Source organism: Mauremys reevesii, linkage group 5, assembly GCF_016161935.1.
Source record: "Mauremys reevesii isolate NIE-2019 linkage group 5, ASM1616193v1, whole genome shotgun sequence".
In the NCBI taxonomy this organism is placed as follows: domain Eukaryota; kingdom Metazoa; phylum Chordata; order Testudines; family Geoemydidae; genus Mauremys; species Mauremys reevesii.
In genome coordinates, this window is record NC_052627.1 from 45,423,843 (window position 1) to 45,443,514 (window position 19,672).

The 19,672-nt window shown below is 40.6% G+C and overlaps 1 protein-coding gene across 1 annotated transcript in view; it reads left to right on the forward strand.

Moving 5' to 3' along the window:
* Nucleotides 1–11,363, forward strand: part of LOC120406137 (UPF0462 protein C4orf33 homolog) — a 29,071-nt gene extending 17,708 nt beyond the window's left edge. The window contains exons 6-7 of the mRNA XM_039540484.1: nt 8,745–8,944; nt 11,087–11,363. Coding sequence (XP_039396418.1) covers nt 8,745–8,944; nt 11,087–11,174 — 288 coding nt within the window. The 3' untranslated portion in view covers nt 11,175–11,363. The remainder of the gene's footprint in view (nt 1–8,744; nt 8,945–11,086) is intronic.
* The last annotated feature ends 8,309 nt before the right edge of the window (nt 11,364–19,672 follow it).

Below are 19,672 nucleotides of genomic sequence, written 5' to 3' on the forward strand. Positions count from 1 at the left end.
GAAGGGACCTCAGGAGGTCATCTAGTCCAACCTCCTGCTCAAAGCAGGTCCAATCCCGACTGATTTTTGCCCCAGCTCCCTAAATGGCCCCCTCAAGTATTGAACTCACAAAACCCTGGGTTTAGCAGGCCAATGCTCAAACCATTGAGCTATTCCTCCCCCACAAATAAATATATGGAGATATGTGCTGTTAGCAGTCACAGATTAGCTACATGCCATTGTAGGCAGTCTCACTGTACTATTCCCTCCATAAACTTATCAAACTCGGTCTTTAAGCCAGTTAGGTTTTTTGCCCACACTGTTCCCCATGTAAGGCTGTTACAGAACTTCACTCCTCTGGATGGTTAGAAACCAGCCTAAACTTGTTGATGGGCAGTTTATATCCCCTCAGCCTTCTTTTGGTTAGGATAAACAAGCCAAGCTCTTTGAGTCTCCTCTCATAAGGTAGGTTTTCCATTCCTCTGATCATCCTAGTATCCCTTCTCTGCACCTGTTCCAGTTTGAAGTCATCTTCCCTAAACATGGGAGACCAGAACTGCACACAATATTCCAGAAGAGGTCTCAACAGTGCCTTGTATAATGGTACTAACACTTCCCTATCTCTACTGGAAATACCTCGCCTGATGCATCCTGTTGTCAGAAGAGTTGTCAGATGCTACCGGTGTGGTGCTCTGCTTTCTCCAATGTTGATATCACTCGGCTGCATGCGTGTGTTCCCTCTGTGTGCTGCCCCAGCTCTTCGAAGATAGCTGACACAGCAGACCCGACGAGAACCCCCAATGACCACAGAGTCTAGTAAGGTACGAAGGCACATCGGCCAGGTTTATTGCCGTATTGGACACAATAATAGTTCCCTATAGGTTTCTGAGCCTAAATCAGGGCATACTACGAGTATGCGCCCATGGTCAATGGACTTGGCTCAGTCAGTGGCGGGACTTTCCACTGCCCCCTCGGCCGGACAAAGACACCGCCCCAGGGATGCATTCTTATACACCGGTACAAACAAGCTACACATCACTCCTGACGTATGAGGTGCAACCCTTCTACGTAGCAAGGTACAACCCCTCTACGTAGTAAGGTGCCGCCTCTCACCTTGTACATGTTGGTTCGAACAAAACAAGTCTATCCATCACCCTTTTGGCCCTGTCATTGGGATGGGTCAGCCTGTTCTTGTTATTTGTGTGGAATGTGCAATTATGTGAATGTTCTGATATCTAGTGTTCAGTACCTTTTAGGTATGTATCTTCTTGCAGCATCAGCCCTTTCCTTGCCAGCTTCTGTGAGCAGGGCCTGCCTCTGGCTCACAGCTTAACTTTGCTTTATGTTAGCAAAGTCTTGACCATTACTTTAGTTCAGGCCTCAGGCCTCATACCGGGCCTCTGATACCAAGGTTTATATCTTAGGGCCTCCTCTTACTACACATCCTAGGACTGCATTAGCCTTTTTCACAGCCACATCACATTGGCAGCTCATAGTCATTCTGTGATCAACCAGTACACCCTGATCTTTCCCCTCCTCTGTCAAGTCCAACTGATAGATCCCCATTTTATAGCAAAATTTCTTGTTGTTAGTTCCTAAGTGCATGACCTTGCACTTTGCACTATTAAATTTAATCTCTTTCTGTCTTTTTAATTTCGAAGAAATGTTGTTGGTAAACTTGTGGGGTAACACAAAGTGTATTAGGAGCTCCCTTAGCCATTAGATGAATTGACAGGTGTTCTGAATCTTTTTACAGAGACTTTTTTCACGGTTGATATAGGATGATTGAGTTAATGAATAGGAACAAAATACAAATTGTTTTTAACAACCTGAATAAAGACCTCTTCCCATCCCAGTTAATCAGGTTTACTGAGAGATCACAATAATGCGTCCAGTACAAAAGGGAGATTAGACAAATAGATGGATAAGATACATGCTCCAATGTGTGAAGACTTTCAGCTTCTTTATGAAATATAAAGAAAATGATACAAAGCCATATCTTTCCATTGCAGATCATCTTTAAAGGAGATTTGGACACTTTATTTAGGTGCTTATATGGGAGCTGAACACTTTTGAAAATCTGGCTCTCATAGACTAGTTTTGACTGGTTCATTTCAGAAAGGACCACTGTAACATTCCCAGACGTCCTTTAAGCTCAGGAAGTGAATATTGAATAGGGACCTGATGTTCATATTCTACATTATATTTTAATTTGTTTTTTACTACTTTGTGGGAGATGAAAAAGAAATACAATAAAACAATTTTTAAAATATGTTTAAAAAAGGAAAAATCCCTAAGGTTCTTTTCTGAAAATGAAAACATTTAAAAAATGACTATAAAATGTTTTCTCACTGTACAGGATTTTTTTTACAATGAGAATAAAATCATTTTATTTCTCAATATGAGTCCTAGGAAGACACAAAATGGTGTTCATTTTATTCTTGTTGCTCACTTTGCCAACTATTTCACTTCATGGTAGGTCTCTGTCTGAGGAATACTAGCTTCAAGATTAAGTACAGGTCATTTGTTTTTAAAAATGATTTAAAAAATAGATTGAGAATAATCATGGTAAAACAATTTCTGTAATATCTTTTAAAAATTAATGGATTTCCACTTTTTTTTTTTACCAACAGGTTTGCAAATTGCAATCATTGCTCTCTTTATCCTTTTCCCCTTTCATTGGTTTTTTTTCTTGGTCATAATCAGGGACAATACATTTCACTTTATCATTTGTGATATTCCTGTAACATAAATCATAGGAATAGTACAGTTTATTTGAGTAATACATGTATGCCTGCTAATCAGTTGTAAATTGGTTCCATGGATGTTCCATCAAATTTAATAATAAAAAAAATTCACCACTAGACACATTCTTACACAAAATTTTGGTTACACCATGTAAGTGACTGTTGCCACTTTAGAGCTTTTATTTATTTTTATTAATATTTAAATACTGAGCAGTCTAATATCCCTTGAAATCCTTGTATAGATTGCACAGATACTTTTACTGTTGGCTCACAGTGTCAGTTAACTGAACACTGCACTTCAGGCTTCTGTTGAGTTGAACAGGATTTCTGTCTTGCATGAAATCTTTGGCAGATGGATTTTGTAAGGTCCGTACACTGTAGTAATGATGTTTGATTTAGCACGGAGCTCTGTACCTTTGTGAGAATTCATCAGAAAATGTTCACCTCCTGTATTGACAAAGGATTTTTAAGGTGAGTAAAGTGCAATTTTAAAAAGCGTTCTTGTAGTTAAAGTCCCAGTCCTACTCTTGTTGAAATAAATGGCAAAACTTCCAGAACTTTCCCCTGGGGGATGAAATATTGCTAATATTTAAGCAATGATGGCTGAGTGAGGGGCCTTAACATTCATGTTGCCCCTTGTCTCCTGCAACTGGTGTTTCACTTCCAGGAAATGGCCGACCCAGAGATTGCTATTGTAAAAAGGGACTCTATCAACATAAAAATCACACTTATGTTGTTACAGACCTGTTACAGGTATTGTAACACCTAAGATTACTATAACTGAGGCTAAAGAGAGGGAGAGAGACTGTTTTTCTTTTTGTTCTACCGGATTGTTTATTTAGTACATAATTGACCTGTTTAATCAGTTTCATTGCTTCCCCCGTAGAGTCAGATAGTTCATCAGATCATCCAGTTATGTTTGGGTCTTTCACAGGGTAACGGGAGAGAGAAATTTCAAAACCAAGGGTGTGAATTTTAAAACCATAAACACTGACTGTAGGCCTCAGATGGATGTTGTATGTGAAACTACATTTAATTAATGTTCAATTTGATAGTGTTCCTTTACTTATGAACATTTAAAAGTGTGTGTGTGTGTGCGGGGAGGGGGGGTGGAATAAGGAAATTACTTTTTCATGTTTTGAAAAATTAAATTTAACAGCATATTGCTATGTTTATAGTCTCCTGTTTACAATACTAGTCTTTTCCCAGCAGTGAGAAACAAATTATTTTTGATTTTAGGAACAGGTGGTTCTGTTTGTTTTGAAGAGGAAAAGACACTGGGCTTGAGATTCCTCTTAGATACAATGGCATATATCAGAAGTATCTCCACTGAAGTCAAGGGAGTTACATCAGTGCAAGACTAATCAGATTATGGCCTATTTATTCTTCCTCAAGTCACTTCATCTTAAAGTACAAGATGAACACCCAAAGACAGAACATAATTTGACTTAATTTCCTGATCTGTAAAGACTAGTCCAATAAACAAAAGAATAGTATTGCATTCTCTACAGTCCATTAGTTTGCAATATACAATGACATGTATAGAAATCTGGACTGCATAGTAGCAAACTTGAAACATATTTCTTTTTCAAATACCAATGTCAGGTTGATTTAAAATCCACTATAATCATGGAATCATAGTTCAATTTCTGTGCAGTGCAGGCATACCAGGAAATGATGCAGTGGAAGTATAAAGAGTTATGATTATTTTTCAACACAGTTCAGTATATTTTTTGTTTTCATTGACTCGGCTCAGTCGGTTGTAATTGAGGATAATATCTTCTGAAAAATCTGTTTTACTGACATAAATTACTTCAGCGCATCAAAATATCTTGACCTTTTGTTATTGTGTTCTTTTAAGGAATCAATGAAGGAATTCATTCTCTCTGCATCTGAATCAGTGACCACATGAATAAGGATGGCTAGTTCCACTATATCAGTCATAACAATAGATTTCTCAATTGCCAATGAGTAATACCCACAAATGGTAAGATTCGCACAAAAGCGAGAAAACAAATTCTCATAGAGCCTAGTGTACTTCAGTGTAAATGAAAAATACTCCCAACAAACCTATTTTAAGGCAGTGTTAAGCAGAGAATATTACACATACAAAGGATAGCAAATTTCAGAGCAACATTTTTCACATATGTACATTATATTAGCATCTTTTATTACATGGTCACACAATTTATAGTTAAGGGTATGGCTGACTTAATTTCTCAGCAGCCCTCTTTGCCACCCACCCCTCTGTATGCGCTTCAAGGTTTTTCTTGCAGTTACTTCCCAATGGGTCTTTATTTTGCCAAGAATGTGATAGTTCTCTACTCCTTTAGCAGCTAAACCAGATTCCACACTATGACTGCCAATTTATAGGCTTTCTGTCCACCAAATTCTATTATTCTTGTGTTGTGGACATGGCTCAAGAGGCAAGGTGTAGGGGAAGGTGTAATACCCGAAAGACCTAGCAATGACACAGCCATGGGAAGTAGTGAAAAGGTTTGCCAGAAGCTGGGAATGGGCAACGGGATGAATCACTTGATTACCTGCTCTGTTCATTCCCTCTGGGGCACCGGTCATTGGCTACTATCGGAAGACAGGATACTGGGCTAGATGGACCTTTGGTCTGACACGGTACAGCCGTCCTTATGGCTACATGGCTATGGGTCTTCAAATTGTACATGGAGGTTAGAGTAATTTTTCAACAGTACCTCTGATTGCTGCTACGCTCACCAGAAAAAATCAGGGCAGCCAATGATAGGGTTAATAGGAATATATAGAAATTACACTAAAAACCTACAGAATTCAATAGAGAATGACATCCTTTCTATAGGCTCTTGAAATATCCCATATAAGTTTACAGGAGAACATAATTTTCTATTGTATTCTGTAAAGTGGTCAAAAATTTGTAGCTTTCTGTAGAAATTATTGAACCTTTCAAAAAGAATAAGTAAAACTCTGATGCATACAGTGTTGAATATTGAAAGCCATTCAAGTGATTAATCCTCAAGTCAAGGAGTCTCCTGATTTTTTAAATCTAGTTATTTTAGAAACTAAACTGAAGATTTCAACATCTAAAAGAAGTAGGGCTGCCTGTCGAGTTGAAGGAGAATTTGCTTTAGTAGTAATTAATAGACTTACTTGTAATCTTTAAGCAATAATTAGGAAGACAATAGCTATACCGTGTTCCACAAACTCTTTTTTTCTTTAATTTCATCCAACTGCAACTACAGTCACTATTCTCCTTAGCTTTTAAAGATTTTAGCTCAAATTTGAATGGGAGCTAGCTTTAACTTCACTCTGTACCTTTACATAATAAGAGTGAGTATAACCCTAGTTTAGCAAGCAGCTAGCTACTGTCTCTTTTGAATGGTGACAGTCTGTGCCTTACATAATGTGTAAATCCAAGAATACATGCACGCATGCACAAATGTGTTACCACACATTTATTAGACCATTGTACAGATGATGAGTAGAAAAGTTGAGAGTAGTGTTTTTCCAGAAAGAGTGTTGAATGCTCTGAAAAGAAGGGCTGCACTCTTTGGAGGGTATGCTATGTAATACCTGAAAGACCTAGCAATGACACAGCCATGGGAAGTAGTGAAAAGGTTTAAAACCTACAGTATCATTAAAAACAATTAAAAAATAAAACGGTATCTGAAAAGGGGTTTGTGAACCCGTTTCGCAATAGTTGTCACTTTAAAACAGATGTCCCCAAACTTGGGTCCCTGGAGCACTTGCTGGTGGTTTGTGGAATGCTTGCTAGCAGGGGCGGCTCTAGGCACCAGCAAACCAAGCTGTTGCCTAGGGCGGCCAACTCTAGGGGGCGGCAGGCTGGGCCGGTAGACCTGCCGCAGTCATGCCTGTGGGAGGTCCACCGGAGCCGCGGACGACCGGACCTGCCGCAGGCATGACTGCGGAGGGGGCGCTCGTCCCACGGCTCAGCTGGACCTCCCGCAGGCATGACTGCGGCAGCTCAAGCGGAGACGCCGGACCCGCGAACCGTCCGCAGCCGTGCCCGCGGGAGGTCCGCTCATCCCGGGGCTCCGGTGGACCTGCCGCGGGAGCTCAACCGGAGCCGTGGGAAGAGGGGACCCGCCGCGGGACCGAGAAAGGGCGGCGCAGCACACCGCGCTGCCTGGGGCAGCCTATTTTCTAGAGCCGCCCCTGCTTGCTAGATGTATTGTGCTGGCTTCTTTTCATTGTCAGCTTCCAAATTGTATTAAAATATAGCTATATACATTACTTTATTTCTTAATGTTACTTTTCCATGTAAACAATTGCTGTAGTTGTCAGAGATCTGTATTTATCAAAATGTGAGGGAAGCGTTTTGTGCTATCTCAAATAGGAGGGAAGTGGTCCATGGGAATGAGACTAGCAGGGGAACTGGCCTGAGCAATTGGGATTTGGAGGTGAAATGGTACAATTTGTGTGTTAGAATGTAGTTCACCCACCCTCTAAAAATGTTTGCTAACCTCTACCTTAGAATATTTTATAGAACCCTATAGAAGTTCTGTATCAGTTTTTATATATACCTCCTTTGCATGGTGGAGTGAAGTGAGACCCTGGGGTCCTGGGAAAACACAGTGGAAGAGACCATGGCAACACTATTCCATTAGAACTATGCAGCCGTGTAACCCAGGTGAGACAGTACATCTGGGACCCTGGAAATATTTTGATAGCACATAGACAGCTTTACTCAACAAGGGATTCTGCCTCAATATTAAAATATGAATACACTTTTTCATCTGTCTGCATCCTTCAAGAAATGAAGCTGTACGGTCCTGCAGGGATTGATTATTGAGGATTAGATTAGCAGAATCTGATCCCCTTATCAAAAGCATTACATTCATTCTGAAGTGCATTATTAACATTACAGTCTGGAGAAAGAAAATAGGTAGTCAATTAAAATGACACCAACTAATCAATGTCCATTTCTGTGACAGAAATTCAGTTGTGTTTTGTATTACAACACCTATACTTGTATCTACTTGTAAAAGTAATACCCAAGAATTCTGTTCCATATGTAATTACATTGTTTGCTGCGTGAACATATCTTCAGTTGTTTTCATTATTCTAAATGTACATGTCAAATTCATTACTAGGAGATAAACAATCCATATATTATGGATAAACAATTATGAAATAGTAATTGATATTTTAATGGAAACACTAACAAATTCAAAGAACAAGGAGTACTTGCGGCACCTTAGACCAAAAAATTTATTTGAGCATAAGTTTTTGTGGGCTAAAACCCACTTCATCGGATGCATGCAGTGGAAAATACAGTAGGTGTGTGTATATATATATATAATATACACAGAGGACATGAAACAGTGGGTGTTACCATACTAACTATAACAAGAGTAATCAGTTAAGGTGGGCTATTATCAGCAGGAGAAAAAAAACTTTTGTAGTGATAATAAGGATCGCCTATTTTCAACAGTTGACAAGGTGTGAGTAACAGTAGGGGAAAAATTAGCATGGGGAAATAGGTTTTACTTTGTGTAATGACCCATCCACTCCCAGTCTTTATTCAAGCCTAATTTAATGGTGTCCAGTTTGCAAATTAATTCCAATTCTGCAGTTTCTCATTGGAGTCTGGTTTTGAAGTTTTTTTGTTGGAGTATTGCGACTTTGAGGTCTGTAATCGAGTGACCAGGGAGGTTGAAGTGTTCTCCGACTGGTTTTTGAATGTTATAATTCTTGACATCTGATTTGTGTCCATTTATTCTTTTGTGTAGAGACTGTCCAGTCTGGCTAATGTACATGGGAGAGAGGCATTGTTGGCACATGATGGCATATATCACATTGCTAGATGTGCAGGTGAACGAGCCTCTGATAGTGTGGCTAACAGATTCTTAATTCTAATGTCATGTATAAATATTCCTTATCTAGGTCATTAAAAAACACACTCATGTTTGTCTGAAGGTGCCTTAGTTCAACATATTTAGTGATATTAATTTTATATTTATGTAACAAGGATGACATTTTGATTTTTTTTTTAAATCCTGTGTAAAGAAAGGACTTGACTTGATATTTAAAGCAGACATAAACTGGAACAAATGGAATGGCACAGCACTTATTCCTTGGAGGTATTTCCCACCTGGTGTTGACAAGATGAATTCATATGCCATCCATGGGTCTGGGATTGGAAGAACATATGAGGCACTGTATCCAATACCTAGAGAGGATATTGAACATGGACAGGGGCCTAATTTGTGAGTACAAAACCAGTATCCTATTTATGCTTGTTTTCTCTTTTGTCCATGACTACTAATACAGCAAATATGGGAAATCCTTCCTACTGCAGTGTAATGTGGTGAAATACTTTCAGCGTGACACTGATAAAAATTATGAAACTGCCTTTTGAGTCTTGATCCAAAGCCCATTGAAGCCTGGAAGTAGAAGTCCTTTCATTTACTTTAATAGGGTTTAGATGAAACTCCTAGAGCAGAGGCAGACTGTAGTCTGAAATAATACATTTCAGCTAATGAGAATACAGAATTTCCTGTTTAAAAGTATTTTTCATTCACAATTATGAGAAATGTATATACTAGAGGAAATATACTGTGACATGCAAACAAGCTGTAGAGAGCTGTAGTGGGGTGGCTGCCCCACTCTGATAGGCAGGGGTTACAAGCAGCCAAGCTAGGCTGATTGGGGAAGCAGCCACAGGTGTGTTCAGCTCAATTAGGGCCCAGCTGGCCCTGATAAGAGGGCTATGGGCCAGGAGCTGAGAGGAGTCTTTCTCCAGCCCTGCAGGAGAGGGCCTAGCTGCTGGAGAGCAAGGTACCTGGACTGGAGCAGTGCTAGGGAATAGCGCAAGGGAGCTCCAGCCTGGTAACCCCCCAGGCTGCAGGCCTTGGTGAAGGCCTACAAAGGTACTGGGGCTACAGAGGTGCAGCCTGGGAATAGGCAGAGGCAGCTGGTCCTACCCCCTTGCCAGTGATGAGTGGCCATTACAGACTGCAGGGCCACCCAGAGGATTCCGGGGGCCCGGGGTCTTCGGCGGCGGGGGGCCCTTCCGTTCTGGGACCCGCCGCCGAAGTGCCCGAAGACCCGCGGCGGGGGCCCCCCGCTGCCGAATTACCGCCGGAGCGGGACCCGCCGCCGAAGCACAGCCCGGTCTTCGGCGGTAATTCGGCGGCGGGGGGGGGCCCGCCGCGGGTCTTCAGGCACTTCGGCGGCGGGTCCCGGAATGGAAGGGCCCCCCGCCGCCGAATTACCGCCGAAGACCGAGCTGAACTTCTGCGGCGGGTCCCGCTCCGTCTTCGGGGGTAATTCGCCGGCGGGGGGTCCTTCCGCTCCGGGGCGGAAGGACCCCCCTGTCGGCAAAGACCGGGAGCAGAAGAAGCTCCTGCGCCCGGCCCCGCAAGAGTTTTCCGGGCCCCCCGGAGCGAGTGAGGGACCCCGCTCCAGGGGCCCCGAAAAACTCTGGTGGGGGCCCCTGTGGAGCTCGGGGCCTGGGGCAAATTGCCCCTCTTGCCCCCCCCTCTGGGCGGCCCTGACAGACTGCAGTCTGCCCCAGGGCAAGGGGGCCAAATGATGACTGGCAGTAGCCACTGAGGCAAGGTGGGTTTAGAGGGTTGGGGGTTCCCTGGGAGGGGAGACCCAGAGTTTGGGGGTACTGCAGGGGCAGAACCCCAAGGTAAAGGGGCACCGGGGTCCAGGAGGGACACGGGGCCTGAGGCAGGCAAGACACTGGTCCGCAGAGTGCGCTCTGAGCTGGAATTGAGCTAATTCCCAGGATGACCAGCAGGAGCCACCACATCGGTGAGTCATCGCTGCTCTACAAGAGCATATTCCACTAGTTTTTCCCCATTCATTAATGGATCCAATTCAGGGTCCCAGTACTAATTTACAAAGCCCTGGTTGAGCAAAGCACCTAAGCAGGTGCTTGATTTTAAGCATAAGAAGTCCCTTTGAAGTCTCCATTGGTGTATTTGTCCCAGATGGGTCATGTTTTTTTTAATTGTGGGCTGGATTTGCAGCTCTGCTCTGGCGGCTTTGAGCTGTTTTGGATGCAAAGCAGACACAAAGTCATTTGTTCCAACCTGTGAGGATTCCCCCTATGCAGGGGAATACGCAGGTGGAATAGAACTACTTATACAAGCTCCTACTCCACCCTCTCTCCTGACCCCAGAGCAGGACACAGCCATGCTCTCCCTAAAGTTCAACAATCTTTGCCTGCCAAAAAGGTTCCTTATGGTGTCTTTGCCCCCCTGCTACAATGTAATGTTCCAGCTCACCTTTGCAGCAAACCATTCATTTTGAAGTGTGTTATTAAAATGGATGTTGAAACTTTTATTTTTTACTTACAAGTTGCTTTTTTTTTGTGTGTGCCTGTTTCTCACCTATAGCCATCGTCTAGAGTATTTCAAAAGGTTCAGTCTAAAGTGGATTATGGGAGAGAACTGGGAGCAACCTGCATCAGACCTGTGGAAATAGCTTAATCAGTATCTACAATCAAGTAACTCTTTAAATCACAAACACAGTTATTAAAAAACAAAACAAAACAAACTCCAGCAAAAAACAGCCCCCCCTCCAACTACTTAAAAGTCTGTTTTCAAATTGCTGGAACTAAGTTGTATTCTGTCACGGCTTCAAATTGATGTGGCAATTAAAATAAATAATTTAAGAGGCTATTTCTTTTGATAATGCTTTGTTTTATATTGATTCTTTTTAACAATTAAATGATAAAAAGAGGATAATGGGTGTTTTAACCACTCTTTCAAGGCATGTTTTATCTTCCTAAAACACCTCTTATAAAGTTAATAGAAACCAATTAAATTATTTTGATCTGTCTACAAAATACAAATGATACTAATATTTGTAAGCTAGACGCTAGCAGACAAGAAAAGAGTGTCTAGCACAGGTAAGCTCTGTAGTCACAAAAAACATTTCCTAGTGTGGGTGTGGGAGAGAAGTATCCCTGTCTAGCAGCTGAAGGCTGTCTAATTATAGCCATTATGGAATTTTTCCCCTTCTCTGGTTTGAAGTCTGACTTTGCAGATTACCATGTAATATATTTCAGTGTGACTTTTGGGGAATACTATTGGGGGAGTTACTAAAACCAGGTATTACCTTTGATAGAGGAATATCAGTGTGTCTGGAAAGATGGTTTTGTTTTTTGTTTTTTTTAAAAGGGACCATGATGCAGACTCATGGTGGTCTCAGAGGATGAAGCTGGAGATCAGCATAAAGACATAAACTAAGGCACTATATTGTACAATATTTACTTTCACCTCTACAAAAATGATTCTATTCTCTTCAGGTTCCCACACCACACAGATTACTCTTTTTGGATTATAAGGAGAACTTTTGCCCCAAAACAAAATAAGGGGGCAGCACAGTTACTCAACTCTTAGAGGAAATCTTACAAAAAAGAAAGTACAGGATTTAGACTGTAAAATTTGAGGGCAGATGCTGCCTTTTATTATGTGTTTTGCACAGTGCCCTGCACAATAGGGGACACTGGCTAGGGCTTCTGGGTGCTACTGTAATACAAATAATAAAAACATAATAAAGGACGTGGAGCTCTCATGCATGAGTTCTCTCTTTCCAGACAGCTCCATAACTTGCCACTGTGGAGCTCTTCACTTTGGTGCTGGGAAACGTCTGTGGCAAGCCGGCCTTTCCCCTGGAGCCACATGGATCTCAAAAGATCTGTAGGTTCTATAGGCTGAAAGCTTTGCTGCTTCTACAAAAGATGAATTCCACTCTACCCCATTGAAAGAAATCAGATTAAACTACAGAATGGAAATCTTTCACTGTTGTCAGAGGTGATCTAGTTAATAGAAGATAAGCTGTTAGTTTCAGTAACATCAACATCCAGTAACATCAAAACCAATCATGATTGCTTAAAGTACCTAAGCAGAATTGCTGTAAGTGGTCTATTAATAACTACTCTGTTTTGAACTTAGATTTTTATAGATATCTGGAAGTACTAGAGTTGATTGTAGGGTCTTTTTCCTTTACAAATGCTGTTTTTCAGGGTAATTTTCACTGGAATATTACCGACCATACAAGGTGTTCTGTGCTATCTTATCCAGTTGTCAGGCATTGATAAAATACTGCAGTCCATGAAGCAGGTGATAATCAGTCTATTTTCCTGCCTACAGGCATTCCACATCATTTGCTGATCTTAGAACTTTTCTGAGTTTAGAACTTTTCAGACTCAAGTAAAGTGGATTTTGGAGTTCATATACCAGTAGTCCAACAATGAGACAAAACGGAAACACAGTGTAGTTAAGTATATTGCCCAGTTATGTGCTTTTCTAGAAGCTGGACAAAATATGATCTTGGATTAAGTAGGCACAACTCCTAGTGAAATTAGCTCCAGAGCTGAATTTGGCCCAATGTCTTTAAAGCCTTCTCCTGCATTCCTTATAATGTCACCTTAAATGTGAGTTTAGGAACTTTAAATGAAAGTGTGTAAAGTTCTCTTTGCAGAGTGTTATTAACTAGAGGGATTCTGGATTAATTCAACAGCCAGGTCTGTTCTTTCAGCCATAAGCCATGCTGTCAGGGAAACTTAATTACACTTTAAGTAGGATGCAAATGAGTTGTGACACTACATCATTTCACATGAAAGGTTCATTACTTACATTAACTTGCACAATCCTCTCTCCGAAGCATAAGCCTCATTACAATTTTTCTATTTTTTAACATGGTTAAATGTGAGTAGGACTTTTACTTTTAATATGTCCATTCTTAACTGCATATCCATTTTTAATCATTTAAACTTTAAGCTGTTGCATTTATTAAATCAGTATAAAATGAACTAACATATACAAGGCACTGAAATAAAAGTCAGATACATCACGTCTGTTCCCACAGCTCATTCTGAATTCTAGTTTGTCCTTTTTACATGCAGAGCTGTGAAATGTTAACTTGATATAGACATCTATCTTTAGATCTCCTATGTGACTGACATGCATGCTCCTCTACAGGTGGGTGGGAAGAAAATATCATAGTTTTTAATGCTATAACCAAAATAATCCTGGGTTGTTTAACAACTTAATAGTCATGAATTTAGGATGACCAAAAATTGGTAAGCGGTGAATCAAGGTTCAGTTGTTGTGTCAAAAAAGAAAATACTGCATAATATGTCTTAAATACCTAAGGAGCCAATAAAAATCAGTTACCTAATAGAGGTTAGTCTTTATAAAGGACTATGTGGTAGTACTGGAAACCGTGGGGATAGTTTGAAGTAGTTAAGACAGAAAATTGTCCTTTGGAAGTAGTGCCTTTTATCCAGGTTTCACTGTGCATTTTTTCTTCCATCTCTGAATGCTGCCTAGTATATTTGTACATTTCCACCCCTCCTCCTATACCTATAGTTTTTTTTTTAATACCTCTCATATTTTGGGGTGGCAGCAAGCAGCAATTCTGGTCCATTGCATTACTTCTTATTTGCCAAAGTATAGGATCAATATGGAGTAGTGATATAAAATATATTGTAAAAACAGCTACTCTATCAGGTGCTGATTTTCAATGTACATAATGTGACCTATATCTATATCTATCTATTGATAGATAGATAGAGATAAATACATTTAATCAAAGCTGCCCAGCCTCAGTGAGAAAGTCCTGAAAACTACATTTATGTCAAAATGAAGCAACTCTTTCTTGGACCCATTTGTATATCTGGTAATATAGTTATTTTCAAACCCAGACTAGCTTTGATCTTCAACTAGATAAACCTCAAATTGCAGCTAAAGCAGAGTCATGGAGTCAAGACTCCTGGGTTCTATTTTCACATCAGCCAGTGATTTGTTATTTGAATTTAAGCAACTTGTATTTTTTCTTGTTGAATTTAGTGCTCATGCAAAATGTTGGGTTGGTATCCCTGGTGGTGATCTGGCAATTGAAATTCAGTACTTACACATACCAGATATGGAAAAAACAAGGATCAGCACTAGTTTCCCTGTATTTTCCTGCTTTTACCTCTGACCTCAGGGATGAAATGGCAGTTCTATTTCCAGGCCCATTCAGGCCCCAATAAGCAAATGACTTAAGTACATGCTTAGCTTTAAGCATGTGAGTAGTTCCATTTAAATCAATGGGATCACTGTAGAATGGGACGACTTGCTGAAATCAGTGGGACTGCTCATGTGCTTAAATGGCAGGATAAGAACATACGAAAGGCCATACCGGGTCAGACCAAAGGTCCATCTAGCCCAGTATCTGTCTACCGACAGTGGCCAATGCCAGGTGCCCCTGAGGGAGTGAACCTAACAGGCAATGATCAAGTGATCTCTCTCCTGCCATCCATCTCCATCCTCTGACGAACAGAGGCTAGGGACACCATTCTTACCCATCCTGGCTAATAGCCATTTATGGACTTAACCACCATGAATTTATCCAGTTCCCTTTTAAACATTGTTATAGTCCTAGCCTTCACAACCTCCTCAGGTAAGGAGTTCCACAAGTTGACTGTGCGCTGCGTGAAGAAGAACTTCCTTTTATTTGTTTTAAACCTGCTGCCTATTAATTTCATTTGGTGACCCCTAGTTCTTGTATTATGGGAATAAGTAAATAACTTTTCCTTATCCACTTTCTCAACATCACTCATGATTTTATATACCTGAGTCATTGGCTTTTTTTTTTGCTGAGACTGCCAACAAAGGTGCCAGCTATCATTAATGATGTTTGTGATCTGTACATCTGACTACAGGGAAATCAACTAGGACCACCAAACCCTTTACATTTAGGCCACTGAACAGTCATCAGATGATAGCAACTTCTAATTGGTACTAACCTGGATTTGAAATAGAAACCAATAGACAAAATATGTCATATACCATTAGCAATCACCTGAACTACCCACCCCTTGGCAAATCACATTTCTCTCTATATATATCTTAACTTTTCTGTGAAAGGGGTATTTCACTGATTTCTTGCACTGTGACAGTTCCAAAAATACATGAGCCAAAAATGCAGAGATGAACAACTGCTCATTATTTGGTGGTCTATTTCAGTGGAGGGCTTGGCCAGGTGAAGAAATAAATGCCTATTACTTGATCAGTATAATCCTCTTCCCCAGTCTTAATTTTCCTATGATTTTTATGTAAACAATGATACAGCGGGGAACTGCTAATGGAAAATATATGAGGTAAGCAGTCTCCCTCTGACCTTTAATTTTGTGCAGCTTTGAATTAAATATAACAATGGCTCATTAACTGCAAAAGGTCTGCAGTGTTTAAGGAGAGTATCCAAATTGATAAACATAGTTTCTCCCCAGCAACAAAATAATGTGCATCTCCTAGAGGGACTTTGAATATTATCAGTCTTTCTCTTTGTTTTTTCCATTCCTCTTCCATTAGACTATAATATGAATATGTCCAGATCTCAAAAGTTTCACACTAATTTTGGAACCCATGTGCAACTGCTTGTTTGACAGTTTTGTGATTATACTGCAACTGCCAAACAACATTCCACTGAAGTCTAAATACTCCTGAAACACATTTCTAGAGCTGAAAAATGGCACATGCTTAACAATCCTTGTGCCACCAAACCAATTTTAATCTTTCCATTGCTTTGATAATATCTTCATTGTTATATCTGCACTTCTTAAGTTAAAAATGGAACTGGTTGGAAAACGAGGGGGGAAATGCCAACGTCCCTTTTTTGTTGACAAATTTCTAATTTAGAAGTTCCAGAAAAATTTGATCATCTCTTGATAAAGTATGATTTCTTACATTTGAGCTCTTGTCTTCAGGAAACGTTGATTTATTTTAGAGCTGTTTTTGGTTCATGAAAATATATTTGGAGATGGCTGTGATTTATAATGCTGTTGTGTAATGCCTTAAATTCTGTGACAGTTATTTGACAGGCAGAGTATAGTAGTACTGACTAAATGGATCTTCCAGAATCCCAACTCATATGTCCCAATAGCTAAACAATGTATACTGTTGCATTGTCATTTTATGCTAAGTTAGTATAATGAAGAACACTGCCACTTTATTGGTCCTTTTCTGACATAGAGCAGAGTTATGATCACACCTACTAGGAGTTGGTGACATGAGCTTCAACCTTTCTGCAGAAAGTGGAAGAAAGTGTTCCCAGGCAGGCACAGAAAGGTGAAGATAACAATAAACTGTTTTGTAAACCTAGTTGTTTTTGCTCAATCCCAGAATCTGTTACCCTAGCATGGGGAATTACCACCTTATTTCACAGAGAGAAGCCACAACTAGGGTCCACTAAGAACAAGCCAAACAGAGGACCAGAAGCACAAAGCACTCCTTCCAAGATTTTAGCCCATTCACTCAAGAAATAGTTGTAGAAGCGCTAATGGTAATTAGGGCCACCACCTATGATTTGACACTTGGATCGGAAAAGATAGTAGAGAACAACACCTATTAAAATCAACTGTCAGTACCTCCTTTGGGTTTAGATTGTGCCATTTAACCACTGCCATGTATAAGGGGCGATGTATAGCTGAACCAGTCTAGGAAAAGGCCCAAGGAGGAATTGTGACTCAGAGTCACAATTGCCTCCTTGCTCCAAAATGGAAATAATTTGCTCCAATCCCTTACCAGATGCAACATCATCCCTCTCAGAGCAGCTCAACTCTGCTGGCTGGTGTGTTGGGGCAGAGATTGGCTCTTTTGCCTTCTTCCTGCCCTCTCCCTCAAGGGAAGTAGTGGCTTTATGCATCCTGCTCTTTCCCCTGTGTCTAGAGCAGAGGTCCATGCAGGAGAGGCGGGGGCACTGTTGAAATGATTATTTATGCAGGCTATTATCAAGACACTAATTTAACCATAAATTCCTTTATTAAATCCAAAGGCCGAATCATATTTATACAATTGCTATAATCATGTCTAAAAGCCTAAATAATAAGCAATTTACTATATCCAAACAGTAACAAAACATTTATAAGTATTTGATCAAGATACTTACAAAGTGACAGAATCCAGGGGTGCTTAGACCCAAACTGGTCGGCTCCAGCGTGTTCAGGCAGGTATTAGCAAGGATCCCTTTAAGATTGCTGACTTCAGCTAAAAAACAATCAGACAGTTCACCCTTATTTCCTTTCTTAATCCGGATAAGATTTATAACCTCCATTATCCACAAGGTTTTTCCTCCCTACATCTTCCCTTCCTTCATGCTGGCGAACAGTTTTTCATTTGCACCTGGGCTCACATCGGTCCTAATTTTTGAGATTCCCCTGGTGTGTGGGGTGGAAAGGACCATGTTGGCTCTTTTAAAGACAGATTCTGCTTGTCTTATTTAAAACCTTCTGCAATCACTGCTATAGGTCAGAGGCCTTGTTAGAAACTTCCTCTTCTTTCATTAGCTATTCTTTGAATTAGACATCCTCCCTACTGTATTCCTTCTGGCCTTAGAACTCATTACTTTCAAAGCCTTTCTTTTACTTGCTAGGTGGGGCTTTTCTTTAAAATGCATATTTCTTTAACCAAACATAAACTAACTTTAATTCTCTAATTTTATATTTATTCTTCAGGGGCATTACTGCCCCTTTCACCTATGCCCTTTATATACATTAAAGATTTTTTCCAGTATTTAGAGAGGCATGGAGCCACAGCAGTGGGCTGGCGAGAAACTGTTTGGTGGATCAGAGAATGATAATGAAAACTGGAGAGGAATTTGATGCGGGTGCAAATGATTTTGTGGGACCAGATGAGAAGTGACCAGATTGAACAGGGAATGCAGACAAATCAGAGCACAAAGGAGCGAACATAAATTAAGCCTGGAGGAAGAGACCATGTATTCATCTATTAATTGTATTAAGTAATCCCCATTCTTAAATAAAGGGATGATACTCAATAACATTACTTAAGAGTTTCCCTGTTGTAGATATAACCATGTTAGTAATTATTCAGCTAGTATGAAAAAAGTTTTTAATATACATAAAGTTGAAGGTAAATTTTGGGTTATGATTGTAGAGTGGGATTTTTAAAAGTGCCTAAATGACTTAGCCCAAGCCCCATCAAAAGTCAGTGGGACTTATGATCCTAAGACATTTAGGAGCTTTTGAAAATCCCACTCAAAATATGAAAATATAAAAGTTACAACCTTCATCTCCACTGCTTTGTACCTGTGCAGTCATCTAAACCAATGCAATGTGGATTTAAATGCTACCATTCTAATTTGGTAGCAGTTTACACCCACTTTGCACAGGTGTAAATTGCTACACATAATAGCAGAGAATCAAGCTCTGCATGTTCACATTCTGAGCAAAAAGAGGCCATGTCTACACTACAAAGTTTGATTGATGCAAGTTACATTGGTGTATAGCCACTGACTGTAGTATGTCACTCATGTACATGCATACTCGGGTGCTACAAGCATTGTGTGTCCTCACTGCGAGTGGTTGTGTCAGTGTAAAACATGATGCACCATATGTAGGTATTTTAGTGTGCCCTGCACTGCTGTCCAGCACAATGCCCTGTAGGACATTTTTGCAGTGCTCTGTGGAATGCTGCCATTTCACCCAGGGATTTCTGGGAGCTAGAGGTTAAGATCCCACCATGCCACTGTCTCCTTCCCAAAATGCTTGTTCCATCCCATAATTTTCATGCCGTTGTTTAAAGCTCCTACAGTCCTTCGTGCTGTTTGTCGGTCTTCACCATCTCTCTGGCAGAAGTACAGACTGCACAGCTCAGCATAATTCTTATGAACGTTGCTGACACAGGATGCACAATTCTCCTGTATTTGCAGAACTTGAATGAGTACTACTACAACTGGCTGTGTGATGGAGAAGATGTGGAGATGTTCAAGTACAAGAACTGGATTGCTGATGGACACTGGGGGGGAAAGAATGCCAATTTGCTGCTGGCATACATGGAGTAGCTACACATCGTGGATTGCCACTTCTGGGGCAGAGCAAGGAGCGCTAATTGGTTTGTAATGCAGATTTGGATGGTGATCAGTGGCTGCAGAACTTTTGGATGTGAAAGGTCCCTTTCCTGGATCTGTGT